Source organism: Myripristis murdjan, chromosome 19 (assembly GCF_902150065.1).
Source record: "Myripristis murdjan chromosome 19, fMyrMur1.1, whole genome shotgun sequence".
NCBI lineage: Eukaryota > Metazoa > Chordata > Actinopteri > Holocentriformes > Holocentridae > Myripristis > Myripristis murdjan.
The window spans coordinates 6,814,526-6,838,707 of NC_043998.1; the positions used below are offsets into that span (position 1 = coordinate 6,814,526).

The following is a 24,182-nucleotide window of genomic DNA, read 5'->3' on the forward strand; positions in this document are numbered from 1 at the left end:
TGCAATGTGTGTAATATACCTTTAAAAGGAGATCGGGCTAAGCTGCAAAGTCACATGATGAGTGTGTCATGTGATTGTTCAATTGTGTTAGGGAGAAAATTGCCAGTCAGACTATCACCATTGCCTTGTACAGCTGAGCGTTTTTTTAATCGGGATATAATACATGAAAAGACCTTTATGTGCTAATTTGGACATACTGAGCCAGACCTACGAGGTTCAAAGTAAGACTATCCTTCACCCTAGTGCCGCAAAGTAACTGTTATTTCAAAGCTAGCATTGATATTAGCCACCTAGCCAGCTAAGCTAACCTGTTTGGGTAGTTCATTTGCAGTGAGTGTACCATTAGCTCAACGTCTTTCCGTGACATTTAATTAACTAAACCTGTTTTTCGTCTTTGCTGTGACCACTTTCATATCTTACAACAGCGTCAGATACTAGGCGTCCCCTCAAAGAAATGATGGTTTGTTTTTGTTCCAGGCTACGAGGGGAGTATGCCTTGTCAGTTCCACTTTTGAATAACAGCTGAAACTCATTTTCCTGCCTCCTTCACAGACACCTGGTTATAATGGTAAGAGCTTTTCAGTGCTGCTCAAATGTCAAATATCACACACACACATCAGCTAAGTGATAATATCGTCTCGTCATTCTCCGGGTGGCTTTCGCCCTTGGGGGAGGATTTTCTTCTCACTTTCATGGTGGTCAGAGGTGAGGATGAGCTGAAAACCTGCAGCCCTGGAGCTGTAGAGATTCAGCATGGCAGAGGCTTGCCAGCACAGATTTGAACCTAACTTTTCTGATTGTAGGAAAGACTTAAGGCATCATAGTCATAGTTATAGGCATAGTTATCTTCTTATACACCGTATATACACATGCCTTTTTTGTTGTGTGAAGTAAGTATTTGTGCAGCTGTTGCTGTTGTTTGTCATTGGGTTATATGAAAAAAGTAAATAGAGGGAGGAACCTGTTATTGGACTGCTATGAAGATGGTAATGTCAACTCATTTCCTGTTGCGAGTGCTGGCTTGTGCATAGTGACTTGCTACTTTTTTGCCAGTGTGTTGGTGCTGTTTATTTAAAAAGATGTGAATGCTGTGCGCACATTAAGAGGACGTGAACCTTTACAGCAAGGTTTGGATTCCTTGAGTTGGGAAATCCCGTGTATCAGCTGGAATGCTCGCTGACTTGGAGCACATACACACCATTGTTCTGAATCGCCATATTGATTTAGCAGTTTATCCCAACCAGGACAAATAATCCTCCCAGGCAAACACAGAAACCTAAGAGATAAGATACATTTTATTCACTGTAAGTCACATGGGCGGTCGTTTTTCTGCTGGAAAGAGCACATTACATCATGCTGCACTGGCTGATGGAGCCCCGTCCCCCCTCCTCATCCTCAGACCCTGCAGATTGGGATCCTGTGTGTGGCTCTGTTGGGCCTGAGCGCAGCGCTGATCTGTCCCGATGGTGGCATGTGTGAGGAGAAAAACACCTGCTGCAAGAACCCTGCTGGAGGATATGGATGCTGCCCCCTACCAAAGGTGAGTTACCAGTCAGATATGTGCATGAGTGAGTGTATTAAGTACCAGGTGATATGACTCAAAAGTCAAACCACACTATTTATGGAGCAAATGTTGACTGTCTGATACTGTAATGTTTTCTGTAAGCATAAATGAACAGAGGGCCTCTTCCTTATGTCGTTATTTACTGAAATCACACTTTTAAACACCTCACATATAACTGAAGTGATAGTCTCAGTAGAAAATAAATGCTCACTACTTGTCCTTAATTGGGTTTCCACTGTGTGAACATGTGCAAGTGTGATTTGTATAAGAGATTTCCTTCCCACCTCTCTTAGCTGAACTTTACAGTCAGCAGTGGTTACTTCCATGTCTGTCAAACCAAACCATTTCCATACAAAACAGGCATCTTGAAGACATTTTTCTTTTCTTGTTTTGTTCCATTTTTGCTCAACACAACCTGGAGTAAGACTAGCTACAAGTGGGTAAAGGTGAAGCAATTGAGAGAGGAGTTTTTGGCAAATTGTTTTCATTTGTACTCTTGAATTATCAATTGAGAATAATATGTTCAATACCTCAGTAAATATTTCTGCTGTTGGCAAGTGGGGTTTACTGCACATCATCCAGTACTAGAATGAATGTGTATGCATGAGGTTTGCCTGCACTGCAACTTCTCCAATTTCCAATAGAACAAAATGGCGACATCCATTTTGAACTTAGTGTGTTGTAACAAGGCACACCCTGCAACTTGATTGTTGCGTGAAGCTCACTGGTTTGTCAGTTTACCAGTCATCTTTTAAGGCTGTTATACTGTGAATATACACAATGTATAGTGTATTTACACTGCTGGAAACTGTGCAGAGGTGAGGATGCTAGTGTTAAAATATGTTGAGATTAACCCTCTGGCGCATAGTGGTCACTACAGTGGACAGGTGTTTAAAAGTCATTTCTCCTAAATGCAATGGTTTCTATGGTGGAATTGCATATCAGCTGTTAGAATGCTCTCTGCTGCTCTCCCCCATTGAGGTTTATGCAGAGACTGTCAATTCTTGTTGCTGAAAACATATTAATACTAGTATCATGACATGGTAATACCAGTCCTGCATCCTTAAAGAAGTACGGAGACTCACAAAAATGTTCATGCCCTAAGAAGAGTAAAAACACATAAGAAAACAATCTTGACTCAGGCTTTCATAACTGATCTGATGAGGTTTTTGACCAGCTGTAATTTATTGTTGATGAAAAGTGTAATTGAAGAGTCGGCTCTTATCCCAGTGATAAGTGGTAAGCTAGAGAAATGATAGGCTGCTAGTTCACTCTCCACACTCACTGAAATGCATTCTACAACAATGCTGTGTTGTAGATCTTTGATCACAGTGCTGCTGTGTAACAGATCTTTGATGTGAACTGGTCTTTATTATGTTAATTTAAGCTTTGATGCATCTGAACATTCTTTCAGAAAGAATGAAAACAACACACAAAGCTATCAAAGACAAGAAAAAAAACATCCTTTTGTGGTGTATGCATGATGTACAGTATTATCAGTGCAAGCGACATAAAAATTCAGTGCATGCAACACCTGCTGTGCCAAGTATTGCAAGTGAACAAACTGACTTCTGTTGAACTTCTGTTGAAGAACATTACATTCAATTTAATGGATGATATAGTCATGTTAGCATTATCCAGACCTCTTATTGTATGTTCAGTGTCAGATATTTATTTTCCATATTATCGGAATATACAATATTATCTGCCATGTTACTCTTTATTTTAGAGCCATAATATCAAACATCATAACTGGTCAACAATCACACAAAACAGGTCTAAATGTTGAGTCCTGAAGGACGGCATTCTTGCAGTCTGCCGATCCATCTTATTATATCATATCATCAACAATAATCATTTCAAGCTAAGGTGAAGTGTTTTCTCAAGACTGGTGGACTACAGTACCCCCTGTTTGCAATGCTTGAGGCAGCTTGAAATACCGTCCTGAACTCTGTGCTAGTCTGTCAGAGATCTCTGTCTAAAGTGCAGTTGCATCAACTGCATCATTTTTCATTTTTTTTTTTTTTTCATGATTTAGTGATGTGAATTTGAGTATGAATTGTGCCAATTACTATCCTTGTTGATACATTCACATCAGATGGTACTGAGACTTGCAGGATACAGGTTCAGTTTTGGTGCATAAGTCTTGGAGTTGTGAGTATTTTGCACAGTCCATTCTGCCCATCTGTTTCTGCCTGTTTCTGTTTGGAGTGAGGTTCAGTAAACCAAGACTCGGTCTCCTTTTGCAAAACCATCTGTAGGCTGAGTGCTGTTCAGACCACCTCCACTGCTGCTACGAGGGGACAGTGTGCGATCTGGTCCACTCCAAATGCATAAACAAGACAGTTTCACTGCCCTGGGTGAGGAGACTCCCCACCCAACAGTTTGCGATGATCCCTCAGGTAATTTTAAGAGGCAATTGTCAAGATTAATTCATGTACACTTTGTTTCATTTAATAGATCAATGTTCTCGTCTTTGCTGTCTCATCAGGGTTTATTAGACTCACCTTACATAAGAAATGTCAGCTTCTTGTAAATTTTTGCACTGAAGTCAATGATACACAGAGTTATTGGTAGGCAGAGAATGTTTCCTTGACTTCAACCTTTGGATATGTAAGTGTGCTAATTTTCAGAAGATAGGTGACACAATATATTTGACACATGCAATGCACAAGATTTGTTACATTTGCATTTTGTTTGCTGCCTGTGGCTCTTTTTCATCAGAGCAGGGTGCTTATGAGATATGCCTTCATGGAGGCTAATTCACCTCAGAATGTGTATTTATACAGTGTGGCTGTAGTAACCAAGTAAGGCAAGTACTGATGTCAACAGAATCGATTCTAAGGTACTATAGTCAATGCCAAAATGTTAAGTGATACCAATACTTCAACTCAACTTGATGCTCTGTAACTCAGTGTTGTTTTTCTAGTCTAGCCTTAGCCTGCATGCTCAAACACTGAAGCACTAAAAGCATGACTGCCATCATGCTTACGGCACTGCAAATCAAAAAAAGGAGAGCACATAATCATACCATTTTGTTTATTGTTCTGGTATTGACACATCCTTTCAAGTTAACAGCTGGAGTTGAGGGAAACAAAACAGTTTTTCAGACTTGAATTGACTTGAATTTCTAACATGGCCCTTTGTGTCATGTGCTAAGTTGAAATCACTTTGGTCTTTTTAATTTGGTCTTTTGTAGAGTTTTGTAGAGTTTCACAAATATGTCAGTTTAGTCACAGAGCATCATCGGCAGAATTAAGTGTTTTGCCTTTCATTCCTGATAAACTTTTTTTTAAATTATTATTTATGCTGCATGTGGTTTTGTCAGACAAAATCGCTCTATGCCCTGTTAAACTGATTTTCAGCGACTATAGACCTGACTGTTTGCTGGTGTTGGTTACATGTAAACGATGCAAGAAGGCTAAAATCTTCAAGTCCACATGAATAAATCACGTTTACTGTATTAGGTACACCTGTGATCTTGCCATTTTCAAGTCTCTAATAACCATGTGTGCCCCTGTCATTGGTATGCATGGGCTGTGCCGGTTCTAGTTCAAGGAGGGAGTAAAGGCAGTCATTTGTCCGGATCAGGAGTCGGAGTGTCCGGACGACACCACCTGCTGCCAGCTTCCTGACGGCTCCTGGGGCTGCTGTCCACTGGCCAAGGTAGCACGCATGAGCACACCCTCACACACACCCTCACGCATACTTAAACACTTTGCATTCAACTGTCTGATGTAGAACCACTGGTGCCGCACAAGCCCCAAACACACAGTGCTTGGGAAAAAAAACAAAATAAAACATTTTGCTGAAGCATTTTCTCTGAAAGTTATTTACAACCTTAATGCTTAAATCAGAGTTAAAAATTAAAGCTACCTTGCAGCCAGATGATGGTCGGCTTATGACGTGGTTTGTAAGTATGTCTATTCTACCAGCCACCTCAGTGCATAACCAGCCATCATTTTTAGGTCTTATTATCATCTAAAAATCAAATTATCTTGGTAATTACAGAATTTTCCAGCCGCTGTGTAGGAAAGGTAGCTTCCTGGCCTGCCTTTATCTTAAGACTGCACGTTCATGACTACAAGGATAATTATGATTATTTGACTGCTTATCATATTGGATGATGTTTTGAGGTGCAGCAACTACTCTAGGCAAAGTTTGCACTGTACCTGTGCTTATTTGACGTCATTTTTTGCTAACCGAAATATTTCTGATCCATTGTTGTTGACTCAAATGACTTCATATTTGCCTGAAGATTTAATTATCTCTCTCTCATTAGTGGTTTTAATTATGCTTACCTAGTGTTTGGCCAGCTAATCTTTAGTTTTTGCCATTCACTATGCTGAATTCAAACATAAGTCTGCATTCTTCTTTGGCTAGCAGCATTTATAGTTCAACCTTTTTGAGCCCATGCATGCTCAGGTCAAGAGGAATGACAGATGTAAACAAAGAATATGAAGAATACAGTGTGTGCTACGCATCTGCTGTGATTGGTTGCAGTGCTCAGTTTTAATAGTGGAAGAATGCTAATAGGAGCACTTAATTTGATACCACAACAGATGTTCAAGTGTTCAAAATGAAATCAGATTAAAAGTTCACACATGTTCAGATTGTACAGCTGTTTATCCTGGGAATTAAACTCTTGATGCACTATTATATTACATAACAATATTGATTTGGTGTCCACTTTATTCATTCATTTTCTGACAGAGAAAGCTTGGGTTATGTGTCACATTGCTCATCTTATGTTTGTAAATTGCGGCATTTGTCAGCACTCGCATTGTGCCTCTGCACCTTTCTGTTGTCTGCAGAAAACTTAGTGCCTTACTCAAGTGGAAGAATGCTTCTTCCTCTCTGTACAGGCGGTGTGCTGTGAGGATAAGCGCCACTGCTGCCCTGCAGGAACAAAATGTGACCTTACTCACTCCAAGTGTGTGTCTGCCACTAAAGAAGCCTTTCCCATGCTGGAGAAGCTGCCTGCCCGAAGGAGGGAGAATAAGCCAGGTGGGGTATTCTGCATAGTTTAAAAAAAGATGATGGCAGCTCTTAGGGATGGATAAACATGCAATTGTGACAAAACAACTAACATCCTCAGGTCATAATGAAGGAAAAGGTGAATATGTTTAGGTTATTTTTTCTCTGCTGTTTAAATTGTTCATATTTCTATTTTTTTTATATATTCCTTGTTTATAGTGTATATATTGCTTGCTGCTATTTATCATCTGTTTATACTGTAAATTTGCACATTGCCCACATCTATGCACATTGTATACATCTATGCACACAGTTTTTTGCACATTGGGTACTTAGATCTCTAGTGTCATCTTTTATTCTTTATTTTTTATTTATTTAATCTTGTAATCTGTGGATACTGTTGCAAACTGTGAATTTCCTTCAGGATGAATAAAGTATCTATCTATCTATCTATCTATCTCTAATATTACGCATAATTTCCTTAACATGGAGCTAAACTTAAAAAAATAAATGATCTTTGTGACAAAAATACTGAATAAATTTGCTCTCAGCTCTGACAGTCTATCTTTGAGAGCTGTCAGTGGCAGTGTGAACAAGCCAAACCTGCTCCCTGCACATGAAGGAGGCTTTAAATGTATCTAGACTACTATTTTACAAGTTTTCTCAATTAATTTGGACTATGCAGCTGAAGTACAGACTGTCAACTTTGATATCTGATATGAAGTGTCTAATTGGATAAATGGTTCAGTGGTTTCCCCCCATTTCAATTCCAAACACCCCCCACCCCCATCTAGCATCTGCACTGGTTACATTTTGCTATTGTTTGCTCCCAAGCCTCCCACTTTCATGTTGGTCATATTCTTTTGTTAGCTAGTGCAATAAATAAATAAATGAATAACTGATATAGCTAAGTATCGCAGTATTATTTTTTTTCAATACAGAACTGATATTCCAGCACCTTGTATCGACATGTATCGCTCATACACTTCATTTTCATATGATGCCATGACATCCATCATCAATCAATCAATCATCATGTTATTGTGCTGTGTTAAGTAGTTGCATTTTGCTAATTTGTCTTATTAAATTGGAATGGTAATATCAAATTAAATTTGGGTCATTTTGTCACCCAGTATATCATAAAGTATTTTATTAGTCTGCCCAGATGTTATGCAGTAGGTCGTATTTAAAGATGTATTTATACATTTTTGGTCAGTTGTGTAGAGTATTGCATTGCATCGTGATATACATTGTATTAGGACCCATGTATCATGATACGTATCACATTGTGTGCTTCTTGCCAATACCACGCCTTATTGCAGGTCAAAAGAACCATTTCTCACATGAAAAGGGATGTCCTATAATAAATGATAGGGTGAATGGATGTCATTGAAATCCTCCTGTGTCTCAGCTGCGGTATGCTGACCGTATCGCAGTGGTAAATACTGACCATGTTCTCTTTGTTTATGTAGCTGCTCGTGTTGCATCACTGACCTGCCCAGATGGAAAGAGCACTTGTCCAGATGATACCACATGTTGCCTGCTAACCAGTGGAGACTACGGCTGCTGTCCCTACGCAGAGGTACTTATGGCTCCGTCCAATTCATACGGTGTAGAAGAATATATTGATGTTTAGTGGCCCAAGCTTGGTCCGCACCTGTGATTACAACTTCTTGTTTATGCTTCTATAGTATAATTCAGCAGTAACAAACTGTATTTAAAATTGTAACACCTTCTTCTGCTTGCTTCCAGTAAATTAAGAGTAGTCTGTCTTTGATTAAATATTATATGGGTAAACTGTCTGAATTTGTTACGCCTTTAGAAAAATAGATTTTTGCAGTTCTAGAGAAAAATAGTATTTAGTCTTCATCTTCTTTCCTCTTATCATATTTATGATTTGTAACAGTTCCTAATTGACCATATAATTTGTCCCGTACACCACAATTACACATATAACAGTGCTGATAACCAATAATTTAAACCATAATTTTCTTTTTGTAGTCTACTGTCATGTAAACCAGTATATTGATGCAAACATGTGCTGGGAGCTGTGCTGGGAATCACGAGGCAGAGAAAATTAATTTCTCCCAACATCAAATCTCACGATGTAATCTCACAAGTGGTCACACACTGTTGTGCGCAGTCTTGTGATGTGCTTTCTCATTCACATCAGGCACATATAAAAGTCGACTGTCTGATCTATGACTCTTTGATTCAGGAAAAAAAAAAAGTTACCTGTCCGACAGAAACAATATTTTCCGTACATTGTGGTAAAAATCACTGATATGAAAATTGTAATTGTGGTAATATTTCTAGCCATATTACCACGCACTACCAGATGGCTTCTGGAGAGAATGCAAGCCTGTGCCGATGAACTTGCTGTTACCCCAGTGACATCACTCATATCACTTAAATTGAATGATTATCATCTGGTGGCAGAAATCCCAGATAAGGATCACCACCTAAATCCTGACAATTATTCTTTGAGACAAGCCTCATCTGTCTACCAAACGTTTTGGAAATCTGTTCATAGGTTTTTAAGATATCTTGTCAGCAGAAAGACAAACTGAAGATGAACACATAACCTCTGGTAGATATAAAAATATCACATAGCAATTAGTTTTGGACAGTAATCTGTACAGATGGTTGAAAGACACCATGAAATGAACTCCCATGACTTGCAGTTCCTGGGGGAAATAAAAGCATCTTTACTAGTGACCTAGTTCTGCCCCAGTGGGTGTAAATAAAATTTTCACCCAGTAAAACCTCAACACAATTCCTCCTCTCCATCCATCCATCCCATCTGATTAGTGTTGCTCTCCCTAAGTGATTTCCTGTTGGTATATACTTTTGAATGATTCCTCCCTATGTTAGGTCCCATCAACATAACATAAACTCAAGGAAGTAAGAGTGCTATTACATGTTTTTTTGTTTTGTTTTGTTGTTGTTTTGTTTTGTTTTTTTGATGTCATGCCTCTGTTTTGTGTCTCTAGGAAGAGCCAAACCGACAAACTTTCAATCCTTGACTTATGGTTTTTGTCTGACTCATGAACAGGCCGTGTGCTGCACCGACCACCTCCACTGTTGCCCCAGCAACACAACATGTGACCTTGAGCATGAGATGTGCAGACCTGCCTCTGGTGAGGCACCGGTCCCACTCTCCAGGAAGATCCCTGCTCTCCCCAATGATGGTGAGAAGGTTCAGTAAGAGACTGGATCATTCCCATCTGTTTTTATTTTAAGACTGATTGTAAATTGATTCACCAGTGACAAGCACGTTGACAGATTTTGTATCTTCATCAAAAATAATGATGATTTAATTCCCTGTCTGTTCTGGTATTTCCTCATCAGTTGACTGTCCAGACAAGGTTTCAACGTGTCCTGATGAGACCACGTGCTGCCAGATGGCCAATGGCACCTATGGCTGCTGTCCTATGCCCAATGTGAGTAGCAGCTAACCTGCTATAGGGATAAACATTCCTGCTGAAGACAAACAAAACCCAGACAGATCCATTAAAGGTTAATTTATTGTTTTATTGTGTTTATTTTAGTGTCACCATAGCTATGCTGTAACTGAACTGAGTCCACTGTTGGACACTCTAGCGGTGTTCTAAGCTATATTTTGGGAAATTTCTCACTGTGAATTTAGTGACATCTTACAGTTTGAATAATTTGGAGATGAGTACACAATATCAGCACATCCTTTCAAACCTCCTTAGTTCCAGCCGTTCCAACTGGCATCATGTTGTCCTCACTCTCTGGAAATTAACTCACAATAGCAGCACAAAGCAGCCTAGTGGACCAGTGGCAGTCCTTGTCGTCTTGCATCGCTTGACACACAGTTGCATTTCTTAAGAGGTGCACGTCAGCCACAGTGGCAGCCTCCTTGGGTTCTGCAGGAGTTGCAGAAACCTGTGGCATAACTACAATGGCATTTTGACACAGAAGAATAAATTGACCTTTAATCTCACTTTGTTGGATTGTTTGAGATTCAGTGTTACTGTGAAACTCGTGAGATTTTCTTTGTAATATGACTTTAAATAATATGGCTTTCTTCGTTTGATTGATCCAGCATTGCTCAATAAAGAGCAGCCATGATTTGTACAATGTTATTTTCTCAAGACTAATGAATTTTGATATAGGTCAAGTATTAAATGATTGGTAAGTTATAGTAATTGTGAGCTTTAGGTTATGCTTCAGGTTTATTTTAACTCAGATGAAAATTTTGAAGATGCAGTTGAGGCTAAGGTTTAATTTTCCATTTTAGTGTCTTTCCTACTGCCAGCACAGTGACTCAGTGCTGTTGTGATGACTTAAAAGTATACTGCATTCACTCAGTAGTCAGCAGGAAATGTCAGCCAGTTTTCAGCTGAAAAGCAATTGTTTTGGCAGCCTAAATGCAATTTCTATTTCCTCTTACATAAAAGATTTTGGATTCACCTCTTTGCTCTAAACTTATTTATGGCTTTCAGCTTTATATAGATTGGAGTAGTTTTATGATGCTGCAGTATTACCTCACACTTTCGATTCTCTATTCCTGAGGTTATGGTTCAAAGGAACTGATTATCGATTTGGAACTGAGCAGCAGTACTATAAAATCCGGACAATTATTAATCTACCTGTGTTCATCCTCCAGGCGGTGTGTTGTTCAGATCATATCCACTGCTGTCCTGCAGACACCAAGTGTGACCTGGTCCACAGCACCTGTGTGGCAGCGCAGGGAGAGACCACCATGGCCATCAAGATCCCTGCTGCTGTGACACCAATACAGAATACAGGTCAGAGTGACATAGCTGTCTCACCAAGAGCAAAGGATACATTTTCTTGCTCTGACTCAAGTCATTGTCAGTGGAGCCTTGCCAGGTTTTTAGTTTTGTTTTAAGAGTGATTTTCACTAAATTAATTAATTATTGGCCTCGAGTGATGTTACTTATTCTGTTGTCAGGCAGCATCTGCTGACTTTGCATGGCCATAAAGAAACTTATACACTAAATTCTACAATGAAGTACTCTATCTATCTATCACATCTTCGAGTCATAGCTCTCTGGTTTCTGGCTTTGAGAGATTTTTAGAGTCACAGATGACATGTCTGTCAAAGATCATAACAATAACAAACTGCATATGAATCCTTAATTTGATTTGTCTTCCCCTTTAAGTGGAGCTTACATATATGCTATTAGATTAGCAGATTACATTTTTCCATTTTATCTTTCAGTTGGTGATGTGCCCTGCAATGACTCTGTAGCCTGCGCTGAGGGCAGCACCTGCTGTAAAACGTTACAGGGAGAATGGGCCTGTTGCCCCCTCGCCAAGGTACTGGCATAATGGTGTGTGTGAATGGGACAGACTGATAATGATTGATCCTCTGTCTAGCTCTACAGAAGTACTCAGCACATGAACCTGTTTCAGATCATATCTATTTCTCTTGTCTATAGTTGAAGTATTACACCATATAGCTGTGATCTTCAACAGTAGTCTCAAGTAGAAATTTGTTTTGTTGTCTCGTTGTGCTGCTATGTGCATAAAAGAAACTGTGATAATACAAATAAAGCACTTTAGTATGCCAATATTCAGCCTCACTGTTTATTCATGGAGGACAGCATGTTTCAGACAGTTTTTCTAAGATACTGTAATACTATAATAGTAATAGATACTGTAATAGACACTGTGGAGAATACCTTACATGGAAATCAAAATTGTATAGAAATGGACATGCTTACATATAATGCACTTTTTACTTGCTCCTCCTCCTTATAGGCAGTGTGCTGTGAGGACCACCTCCACTGCTGTCCCCATGGTACCATTTGTAATCTGGCAGCCTCCACATGTGATGATCCCTCAGGCAACGCTGTGATGCCCTTGCTTGGCAAAGTGCCCACTTTCAGCCTGCTGACCGATAACTCCAAGTGTGACAGATCTACATCGTGCCCAGGAAAAGCCACCTGCTGCAAGACCCCCACTGGTGACTGGGCCTGCTGTCCTCTGCCCCAGGTAGGAGGACGCTGGAAGAGTGACATTTTTGCTGGGTTATAGTGAAAGATGGATTCCAGCATTTCTCCTTTGTACTTTGAGCAGAGGTGGGCCAAGAAAAAATACATGATTTAGCCCATTTTCCCCTGAAGGACACAGAAGTTTAGGGTCAGTGATTTGGATTTCCACATTAATCAAAATGAAGAATCCTACCAGTAGTCATTTTAGGACTGCAGCTCACATTAGGATTCAAAAAGTGACCTAAACCTTGATGAATGTGCACCCAAAACTACAGTAAATCATGCTCAACTAGGACTGCTGGAAAACTACTTGGGAAATGCTGCACAACAGAGGAAAAAAGGAGGCATGAAAGCCTCAGGCTGAAACATTGTGTCGTAAGTGTCCTGCCCAATGTTTTTTCCTCTGATGATGCATTTTTGTCTGCAGCACCTCGTCTCTTATACTGTTTTAGGCCAGACTGAAATGAGACTGAAATGCTGCACATCCAGATTCATAGATTCATTTATATTTGCATATATTCTTTAAGTGTTTGATTTGTAGATTGCAGAAAAGGCTGTAGAACTCTGTCTTAACACACCACAACTGTACTTTATTATTTTATTTTTTTTTACCAATGTTAAGAAGCACTTCTAACAAACCCATCAAATGCCCTCAAAATATTTGCAAAACTCACAGTTGCCTGTCACAGACATTGTATCAAATCTTTATGCAGTTAATTTCAGACACAAAAAGCTACATAATGTCTACGTAAACAAAGTCAATGTTGTGCTTATGCCATTTCAGAAGCGGGAGTTTATTGCAATTATAGATTTGCCCCTTAAAGCTGCATTTTAACCACAATAAAAATATGCTTTAGTGATGTATATAGTGGTGATGTAGGATGCACACACTTAGTGACCCACTAGAGAAAGCAACCATCTGAATTGGACAGAGGTGAACCTCACATTTCTGGTCTCAGATCAGTTGTTCCCTTCATTATTTGCACCATGCAGAAAATAACTTCTTAAACGAGGGAGTAAGATCATCATTCATCTCTGTGAAGTCTTTGAACTGGAAATGAGGTTGGGTTGAGAAAATCAAAACGAGCTCTTGAGAAATTAATTGACTCTTGTATAATGAATGTAGCAAAATGAATCATTTTGATTATTAAACTGTAGTTTGTAGTTAATTTCTATCAGTCTTTCCCAACATTATCCCTGTATTGTCTGTTTATTTTTCAGGCTGTTTGCTGTAACGATCATATCCACTGCTGCCCACATGACACAGTATGTAACCTAGAGGCCGGGGTCTGCGAGGACCCCTCAGGCTCCAGGCCGTCCCTGCCCTGGTTGGAGAAGGTGTCTGCTCTGACCACAGGAGAGCAGAGTGAGAAATGCGACAGGCAAACCATGTGCCCGGGTGGCACCACCTGCTGCAAGCAGGGCTCTGGGCAGTGGGCGTGCTGCCCCCTACCTCAAGTCAGTATCTCCTTCAAGTGTGAAAGTGCATACGGTATATTCAATGTACATGAGGGGATAGTACAGGGATGTGCTTCTGCAGGTCAGATGACAGAGGAGTTTTTTTTGTCTTTAAAGGAACAGCTAAAGTTCAGCTACAATATTCTCCCACTTATCCTTAGTGCAGTCTATCAATCCAGATAGTTTCTGTGTGATTTGGTGAGGTTTCTCTTGTAGAACTTAGATTTGGAGACAGTTCAGTTATGTAAAAATCTAATGGCATGTAAAACTGTAATGGCAGTTTACTTTCTAATGGTGGGTCATTAATTCTCTGTTAGGTGCTAATCAGCAACCCTGTCATGCCAAAGGTTTTTTAATGAGTCTTAAAAAATATATATATTTTCCAAGTTCTTTGAAGAGGATATTGCAGGAGATCACAGTCCAATGTGATATTGTGGATAAGTGGATCAAAGCAAAGTGGAATCTCATTGCTACATGGCATGCATTGATTTCTTTATCATTTAAATGTTAAATAAAATGGACAGTTACTTGTCGCTTTGCTCCCTTAGATCATAGATCTGAAGAAATTTCAGATTTAGAGGGAAATATTGCAGCACAAATTTCTGTGTCATCCTCCCCAGGCTGTGTGCTGTAATGACCATGAGCACTGCTGCCCCAAAGGCTACAAGTGCAACGTGGTCCAGCAGACTTGTGACAAGCCTGGTGACCTCAGCCTCCCCTGGGTCCGGAAGATCCCAGCCCTACAGAGTGAGCCCGCCCAGACTGTTGCCAGTGCACCTCGGCCAGCCAAGAACATGTGTGACGCCCACACCGGCTGCCCCAAAGACACCACCTGCTGCTTCATGAACAAAGCCCACAAGTGGGGGTGCTGCCCTCTGCCGAAGGTACAAGTTACAGTCAGTATGATGGTTTCAGAGCTTCATGCTAGAGCTTGGCTCTGATATTTTGAACCAGATTATGATTGAGAGAATTTTGTCTAAATCCCCCACCAGAGCTTTAATAAACCCCATCAATAAAAATGTATCTGCAGCTCATTAACTGTGCACCTGCTGTCTTCAGATTGAAATTGCTGGAGGGAAAATCATTCAAATCCATCCACAAACTCTATCCAAAATTAAGTTTAAAATGCCACTTTAAAAAATTCTTTCAATCAAAGAAGAAAAACATTAATGGAAAAATTTGAAAACAGAAGCTAAAAATCTGACCTGACTCAGCCTGTATACTTGAAATTTCTGTCTGTTCATACCCGATCCGACAGGAACAGTCAGGCCCTGTCAGATTTGGGCAGCCATCCTAAGCATGCCTCTCACTGCTAAGGTTCATCCTTTCAAGTCTGCACTTCAGTGATTTGTGTTATCAGAATCCTGTGAAGGTATTTGTACCGAGAAATGCCTGGGAGGCATTGCGTCAGTGAGGATCCCTCCAGGAAAAGCTCATCATGCAGTAGGTGTCATTGGTAGTCAGGATGGGGTTGTTGAGAATTTGGAAAGGAAAGAATCACAGCACCTTTTCCTGTTCATCAGGCCGTGTGTTGTGCTGAGGGAGACCACTGCTGCCCCAGCGGCTACACTTGTGACACCCACAGATCTTCCTGTTCGAAGGGCCCCCATGTCATCCCCTGGTACACCAAACAGAGCGCCCTGGCCCTGCCTGGCACCGTGGCAGACGTCAAATGTGACAACAAGAGCAGCTGTGCCTCTGGGACGACCTGCTGTAAGCTGCCAACAGGAGAGTGGGGCTGCTGCCCTCTGGTCAAGGTGTGGCATTGGCTTTCTATTTTTAATTAGTTGTTAACTTGATGTAGGTCTGTGTACTTGAGTAACTGTGTGACAGCCTCATTCAGCTTTGAAGGCAGCTCATCATCTGCTCCGTTGACTTGATCAGACATCGCTAAAAATTGACTAACTGGAAGAAATTTACCAACTTTATCTTCATGAAATCATGAAGAGACAGTAAGTTTTAAGGCAGCCTATCTGATTTGTTATGAAATAGCCCGTGTGTTTCATCTGGAAAGCACTATGTAATGAGTTTGTGAGCATTTATTGGCAATAGTAGTAGGGTTCAAAACATTTTTTTTTCCCTGTGAACGTACAGCATTTTCCAAACAGTTGCCTCACTGTTTCAAAATACAGTTTGTTTTTTCAATGAAACCTTTTTTTGTCCTACTGCTATATCAAAACAAGTACCACTTGTAATATCTAAAATATCAAAACTCTAGTTTAAGTGCCTTATTTTCTTCATAATGAATTAAAACTCCTACTTAGAAACCTTGAAAATCCTTTGCACCTGTGCTTGTACTACACACGGTCTCATCCAGCTCATAAATTGGATTGGATTTCAGTATGTAAAACTAAAACCAATGCCAAATGTAAATTAGAGTTGTGACCCAGTGTTTCCTTTTTTTGGCAGCACAAGATGAAAAACACACTTCCATTCCTGCAAAGCTATAATTTCGCTAACTTGCTTTTAACTGAACTGTCTCCTGTTGTCAAATGTTAACTAGCATTTACAAATTAGTAAAACCCTTCCAGAGGGTAAATGACTTGCAATACCATTACCCGCTGAATGGCTTCACTTCTGAATATACTGACAATCTTAAATTTGTAGCTCATCTGATGTTTGATTCTGTCTGATCCTTGTTCCTGCTCAGGCGGTATGCTGTGAGGACCATGAGCACTGCTGCCCTCAGGGCTACACATGCAACATGCAGACAGGAACCTGTGAAAAAAAGGCCCTGGATCTGCTGCTCCGCACCGTCCCTTTGAGCCAAGTGGTAGAATCTAAACGGAGACACAACGAGGAAGAGGACGTACCATGTGATAGCACAGGGAAGTTTCGCTGCGCCAGGCAAGACACGTGCTGCAAGACCTCAGCCACAGAGTGGGCATGCTGCCCCTCACCCAAGGTATAGCTTGTGAGAATATCTGGATACATAACACCAAGACTTCACATCAGCTCTTGACATAGTTTGATCATTTTCTTGTGAAAAATTATGCGGCAAACATTCTATGTTGATTTAATTTTCAATGGTGTCTCTTCTGGCTCTGCCCGTTGGAATGTGGATAATGTGACCAGTGAACATCGTGTCACATGTTCCAGAGCAACTCTGTAGGCTGCTATACCCACTAGTGAAGTGTAGATACTAGTGTATTATTCTGCAATGTTGAACACACTAGCCCACCGTGCTCCCATTTCATATTTTCTGTGGTCCCATTACTCATATTTCACAACATTTCTCTTTGGAGCAGAGTGTTTTTCTCATGTCTGGAGGGACATTTGCAAGAAGTCAAATCTCATAGTTTTATCAAAAATTCGTATGATATACGTATAAAATATACAGTAGAAGATGAAACTGGCATAGAATGATCAATTTATCAACTAAACAGACCTCCTGAAATAGTCAGGAAATGTCATTCAATAAATGAAGTCAGCATGCTGTTATTTCCTGAAAGACAAACAGCAGACCCACAAGCTACAGCACTCATCCCAGTAGCTGAATTGGACAAGAGCCCCACTCATGCACATTCAACACTTATTCGTGAAACATTCACTATTTCAGCTTCAGTATAACTTTGTTATTGATACATCTGTAATGCAGCAGGTTAATGAAGCAGCTTTTGACTGGAAGGTCGCAGGTGACAATCCCCTGACTGGCTAGGAAAATGTTAGTGGGATAAAAGAATGAGTAACTACCTCATCCCGGAATAGCCATCACCATCATGACATCATTGCGAATGAGGGAGACCTCAGTGACTTTCAAGGCTTAAATAAAGGTTTGAATAAATTTCACCCCCATGACATTTTATGTTTTAAAGATCATAATCAGACGTTTTATGCCCATTCTTCTCAGTGTGTAGCTCTTTTTGAAAAGCCTCTCTCCTCCACACACATTCAGCCCTTTTTAGTTGTAGCTGATTGTGAGACACAGAAACTTGGACAGTTGAATGTAAGTGCTCCTCTTCCAACAGGCTGTATGCTGTGCTGATTCCAAACACTGCTGTCCTATGGGATACTCATGTGACCTGGCGGCCGGAGGTTGTACCCAGCGAACCCAGCCAATCTGGGACACTTCCTTCTGGGACAGAAAGAGAGACTTTGTCCCCTTTGGACTTTAATGATGACAAGATGCACTGATCTTCTCCAACTCTCCAGCCACTAAACACCTCTGCAGCAGTTTTTGTTTATGGACAAGGGACAAAAAACATTTTTCATTTCTCTTTCACACTCCCTGTTTGTTTTGCCTTTCACGGGAAGTGTGAAGACCATAATATTTACCAGGTTTTTGCACTCTTGAGAATTTTTTTTGGTGACAGTTGTGAAGAAGACTTGGGCTTGGTGCAAAACATGGAAAGCATACTGTGCACACTATATTCGTGTCATTTGATTAATCTGACAGTCAATCATTCTTTAAAAATTATCTTGCAATTTGAACAAAATGTTATTCTTGCAAGGGAAAAAGGAGTGTGCAGGATTCTTGTCGTGTTTTGCACCAGCCAGAGAATATATCATCACCCCAGCTTCATCTGCTACATGTTGATGACAATATCATAACCGTGAGAAATATAGTAAGAAGTCTCATTATATCGCAACCTCATATACATAAAGGCTCCACCACACTGTTTTTTTAAGGTGTCTCTAAATTGGAAACATGATTTTAATATGGAGCTGCCTGTTTCTTCTCAAAAGTTAGTTTGCTCCATTGCCTCCCAGTAACTGCCAGCTTCATTCTCTACCAAATGAGAAAATGAATGTACTTGTCGCCTTATTCCAGGCAAAATTTGCTAAGATCACTGCAGAATATTTGGGAGGAGATGTTTCTGAACATAATCGCTAACTCCAAACTTCCCTTCTTTACTTTGCCTCCCATAAGGAAGCAAGATGTCCTCGTTGATTGCTTCATGAACACAAGTTGCTGGTTGTCACTGTTCTGGTCTCATTGTGAGTGTTGTCAGTCTGTGGGCAAATGTTTAGTTAGAATGGTAGCTGTGATTTTAGGTCGACTCTTATTTAATTTTTTTTTTGTCTTAATTTTTGCTGTGTTTGAATTTATGTCGAGGATTTCTGTGTCAGGCACAGAAATCAGTGTGAAGTGGATAAAGTTGTCTCAGTTTTTCCTACAACTTGAGATCAGTGAAGACACATTTCAGGTAAAACAGGGACAAAGAAACAAATCCGTTATTTTTATCATTTGTTAATTCGTTTCCTATGCAAGTTGTAAGAAATTTACACGTACAGTTCACATTTCTAGTTTTATTGCTATAGACATTATATGGCTATGGCAATAAATAGCATAAATAATGGCAAATGAAAAATGACTGAGCATAAAAAAAGAGCTTGTGCCTTTTCAGATTTCACCTCAGGCTGTGTTGGCTGGTCAGTATGACTTCCCTACATACACCGTGTGGAGAAAATATACTACTCAATCAGAGGTTTATGGGAAAATCAAGGGCAAATGTTCTGTTACCTTTTATATTTGACAGCTCAACCTGAATTTGTTAACATTGAGTCTCCCAGAAAAAAAGCTGGAAACAAAAGTTTGTCTTTATGTCATTAAGGAAAAAATTGTGTACATGCCCCATTTGCAGTGAATGGAAATCAGGCTACATGGGCATTGAGACAGTGGCTGTGTATGTAAGGCCATTTGGGAAATCGAAATTCAACTATGTGCAGATTCAAAACACCAAAAACACTTTATTGGGATTGGATCTGTCTTTAAATAAATTAAGTTTCCGGACATTTTATCATCATCCACATCCACATTATGTTGATGATATTCATTCATTCCAGCTAAAATGAGTCAGTATGATTTGCTTTTTTGATTTGTATTTGTTTCTACTTTCAGATAAATCTTGTCTCATGAAGAAATGTTCTGCAAGAATTGGAAGTTGATTTTAGCAGTCTTTGAAAGATTTTACACCGTTGAAGAGGGGAGTGATGAGTGAAATAAAGTTGTATAAAATACCTCGTCGATTTACATGTGATAATTAAATTCAGTGATGTCATCCTTGGAGATTGTTTGTTGACAGGATGCTCACAGCCTCGTGGCATGAGCTCCCCCGCACTTCCTTTGGCCTTTTCCATCCATATCCTCTTACCCCACGCCCTCCTCCCCCGTCTTTGTCATCAAAAAGTTGTTATGACAACCAAAGTAAACACGTGTTGATAGGCAAAAGAAGCCCTGACCCCGCTGCCGCACCGCAGCTGTGGGGGTTTGTGTCCCACTTTGCTGTCAGCTTGGCAGCCCTGCCCAGCCAGAATAGAGAAGGACCAGTTCATATGCCCCCTGGTGGTCAAATGCACATAGTGACTTTTCTGCTTGAGTTGAGGACAATGGGCCACAGATGAGGTTTTATCTCCAAATGAGGCCAGCTCCTCCTTTCCTATATGGCTCCATTGTTAGCATTGAAATGTGCTCAACAGGGGAGTTTTTTTTTTTTTTTTTTTTTTAATTGAGTCCCTCAAAGACAGACTGCTGCTTTATTATTGAGATGTAGAGATCTGATAAAGGGATTGGCTATTTCCCCCTTTGAAATGATTCAATTTACGATTTTTTGTCCTCAAAATTCAATTATTCAGCCTTTTTGGGCATGAAAAAAAAATCATATAAACCTTGAAAAATAATAATCCATTGCCCTGATCTGTTTTTTTTTTTTTTAACCTTGAATTTATACTGTGTTAAATCTTCCAAAAAATCTGATCAGAAGAATTGCATAAATTTCCATTGATGTGACATATGTTCCTGTAAGTGAATGAGACCTGAAGCAGCACTATTGGCCCCGGAGAGGCTCTCCAGATCTATGTATAGCCACTTTGACCCACCAACAGTGGACTGAACTGACTAAAACCCACTGACATGTCAGCACGCTTTCTCCACAGCCTCCACATTGGTCAGTCCATTCAGATGTTGCCAGGGAAAGGGACCCCGACAAAACACACACCCACACGCAGGGCGCTTTCACACTCCCTCCACCGGCATGTCGCTAATTCCCATAGGAATGTATAGATTCCACTCATCTGAATTTGGGACAACAAATGTGCTGGTGGACAGGAAGCAGCGTTGTTGGACGGGTGCCAGCGGTCTGAATTGTGGAGCATTAGTCACAAGATGGTAGTTCATTCATTGTCTTTATGATCTTAGACGTGTACCACACATTTAATCCGATGATGGATCACTGTGTGCTAAAAACATGACTTTCCAATTCCTATTCATTACTCTCGTTATGACAAATCGACTCACATTATGATTTATATCTGTGCTGGGGAGTGGAAAGTTAAATCCTACCATTCTCCCATCTTTTTCAAACATGTTATATAATCCGTTGCTTCACAAAGCTAGAATTTCTGATGTCTTTGCTAAAGTTGCTAGAGTGAAACTGAAGTAGGCAAAAAGCAGAGAATGAGCTGCGAGCGTCTGAGGAAGCCGTCTTGTCTGTTTCCAAGTGTCACTGAGGGCATATACAGTATCTGTGTTAGAGTGTCTTTGGAGGTTGGAGGGGGTGATGGATGGTGTGTGTGTGTGTGTGTGCGTGGGTGGGCAGGAAGGGGGCGATGAGGAAGAGGGGCTCATAACTCACACACATGGTCCACCAATCAGGAGGGCCAGTGGGGGAGAAAGCCGGTAGGTTACACTTGGAGACCAAAACACACAGACACATAACACAGGACAGAGAGTAAGGCAAGGAGGAAGAGAAACTTGCTCTTTCTACTGGAGTGATTTCACCTGACCCTGAAACGGGAAAAGGAGCACCTGATTTCCCTTCTTAGGTAATGCCAACCGTTAACCCGTGCAGTATTTCAGGACGCTGGCGCACCAGACTGTGAATGTGTCTTCGTTTTAGTGGAGATGTTCTCAGTCCCAGGTCACTGAGTTAAGTGGGAAGTGGCTTTTGGGAGGCCAACAAGCCGAGTCAACAGGAAGTCAATGCTGTGGCTGCTGGTGCGCCAGATGGTGAGGGAAATGCTGGCTTTTGCCTTTGACATGGTCAGCCTGAGAGAATACCGGTGTTAAAGATGTAGTCCTGGCATGACATGATACATACTGGGATTGAAGCTTAATTAGGGTGTTAACCCAGCATCAAAAAGCTGAAATGATCTGTTTAATTATCCACAGGTGGAGCTTTCATTTCTTTGGTTTTCGTTTGCATTTTCCTTGTCCTCAGCTATTGTCCAAATGACAGTTCTGTAGGCAAAAATACACATGCTGCTGCTTTTCAAACCACTGAACATAAGAGTGTCAGACAGTATCAGACTATATTCAGGCAGAAGCTGATTCTGTATGAGGGCTTTAGGATAGAGACACTGTAAGTGCTGTCATTGTGGGAAATGCGTGGTCGTCAAGAACTGTTTTGATCCCCCGGTCTTTTACTGTCAATATGGCTGGTGTTGAGGAAGAGAGATTTTGACAGCTGGCCGGCCCAGTGGAAGGCATGCGGCTAGTTCTGCGTGTGCCAAATCTCTGCATGCTATTTATACTCACCTTGCCAGGATCACTACTGGTGTCTATTCATTCACACCCAGCCATGGCAAATACCACCACATTAAAACACTTGCCAAACACTTAACTAAATTTGCTGTTTCACCCACATGAATTTTTGAAGGCTTTTGCCAGTACTGATATGTCTGGAATATTTTTTTTTTCCCTCAGTTTGAGGCCATTTCCAGGCCGCTTCTAAGCCCCCCCTCCATCATGTGTCACTAAAATTCCACTGAAAATCATCACTGTGATATTGTTTGGTGAGCTGTTGCTGCTTAAGGCAAGATAAGGCAGGGTGAGCCAGGTTCCACGGCATGATTTACAGACAGGCACCTCGGAAACTGTCGAGTAAAATAGGCCAACACTTCACTGCATCGATTGTTTTGGTCAGCTACCTGAAATAATAATACAGACAATATTAAATAAGCAAACAGTATTGACACAATGTATCAAGGAACTGATGCACTGTAGTTGTCTAGCTCTGGCTTTTCACTCGGTGAAAAATGAATGTTGACTCATATCTTTTTCAGCTCCCAGGTCGTCTATGAATGTCTTATAAACCGAAGCCAAAGTGAATTCTATTTTGGGGCTGTCAAATTATTGATGAGGCGGATTGTTGGTCCACCTAGCCTTTGTCCTCTGATGTCTTTCTGTCTGGATAACAACTACTCTGGCTGTGTTATCTTCATTCACAGCGTCAAATCCAGTCTTGATACATTTTGTACACCATGTTACCAGAATACACCGTTTGTTATACTTTTGGCCTCTATCCTACACCTGTTGTTGAGAGTGGGTGTGCTTCTTCTTTTCCTCTTCCAGTTCCCATAAAGCAGAAGCGCACAGTGAAGACGCAATGGCCATACCAAGGATGTTTAACTCCAACACACCGTTCATCGTGGTGACGGGAGGGTCCGGGCTGTCGTTTCTCGGAAAGGAGGACAGCCAGGAGTGTCAGGAGGAAAAGGACTCGCTGGTCCAGGCCATTGCTCCTCATTTGACTCGTGTGATGGAGCATGGCACCGCCAAGCACGTGGGCACAGAGGGGCAGGATGAGTCTGAAGAAAATCCTTACGTGTCCATCATTGCGCAGGCTGAGGGTAAGATGTTGGAAGATGTGGATCAGTGAAAAGAGCATGGGACTGACACTGCCAAGGTTTGGGCCTCTTTTCTCTGCGTGGCTGAATTGGGTAGAGGGTTTGAAATGTTTGCGCAATGGATTCATTTTTAAGGTGCTTTGGATAAAAACTACCACCAAATGACAAACTACTTTGAAAGTAGTTTTAGAGTGACATACAGGGAGTGAGGAAGGAGGTCAGTTTTAGAGGAATGACCCAGATTCATTACTTTTATAAATGTAAAATGACCTTGGTGGAATAGCACTTTGATGGAAGTTCTTGAAAACAAAGTAAATGTTTTTTCTAAAATTTACTTCAACATACTGGTTTGCATATACACTCTTTTTCAGCACCACTCTGCTTCACATTCATACATTTACACACCATTTAGTTGCCCATTGGACCCAAAGGCCTTCGCTGTAAGATCCTGAGTTGTTCCACTTGAGGGGTTAGAGGTTTAAGGCCAGTGGTACATTTATGATAATTACTACTAGACAAGACTTTTCCATCTGTTTTGGAGAATTGAATCACCAACCCTCCGGTTATGAGCCAAGTTCTCTAACCTCTAAAGTTTTCCCACACCCATCAGCAAAAATAAAAATAAA

General features: G+C 40.7%; 1 protein-coding gene across 1 annotated transcript; it reads left to right on the forward strand.

The window, feature by feature from the left end:
• The first annotated feature begins 82 nt into the window (after positions 1-82).
• grnb (granulin b) lies at positions 83-19,950 on the forward strand. Its single transcript, XM_030077898.1, has 17 exons — positions 83-221; positions 478-568; positions 1,400-1,540; positions 3,826-3,966; positions 5,117-5,230; positions 6,430-6,571; positions 8,014-8,123; positions 9,597-9,732; positions 9,893-9,984; positions 11,178-11,319; positions 11,757-11,854; positions 12,299-12,532; positions 13,753-13,989; positions 14,610-14,873; positions 15,513-15,746; positions 16,640-16,894; positions 17,958-19,950. The coding sequence occupies exons 2-17, from the start codon at positions 566-568 to the stop codon at positions 18,102-18,104; spliced, it is 2,490 nt and encodes an 829-aa protein (XP_029933758.1). The 5' UTR covers positions 83-221; positions 478-565; the 3' UTR covers positions 18,105-19,950.
• Positions 19,951-24,182: the final 4,232 nt, after the last annotated feature.

What these genes read in the sequence shown, in the direction of transcription:
- grnb (XM_030077898.1), top strand. An exon ending in GCTGCTGTCCCTACGCAGAG is followed by an intron (nt 8,124 to 9,596) that starts GTACTTATGGCT and finishes ACTCATGAACAG; the next exon opens with GCCGTGTGCTGCACCGACCA. An exon ending in GGTGCTGCCCTCTGCCGAAG is followed by an intron (nt 14,874 to 15,512) that starts GTACAAGTTACA and finishes CCTGTTCATCAG; the next exon opens with GCCGTGTGTTGTGCTGAGGG.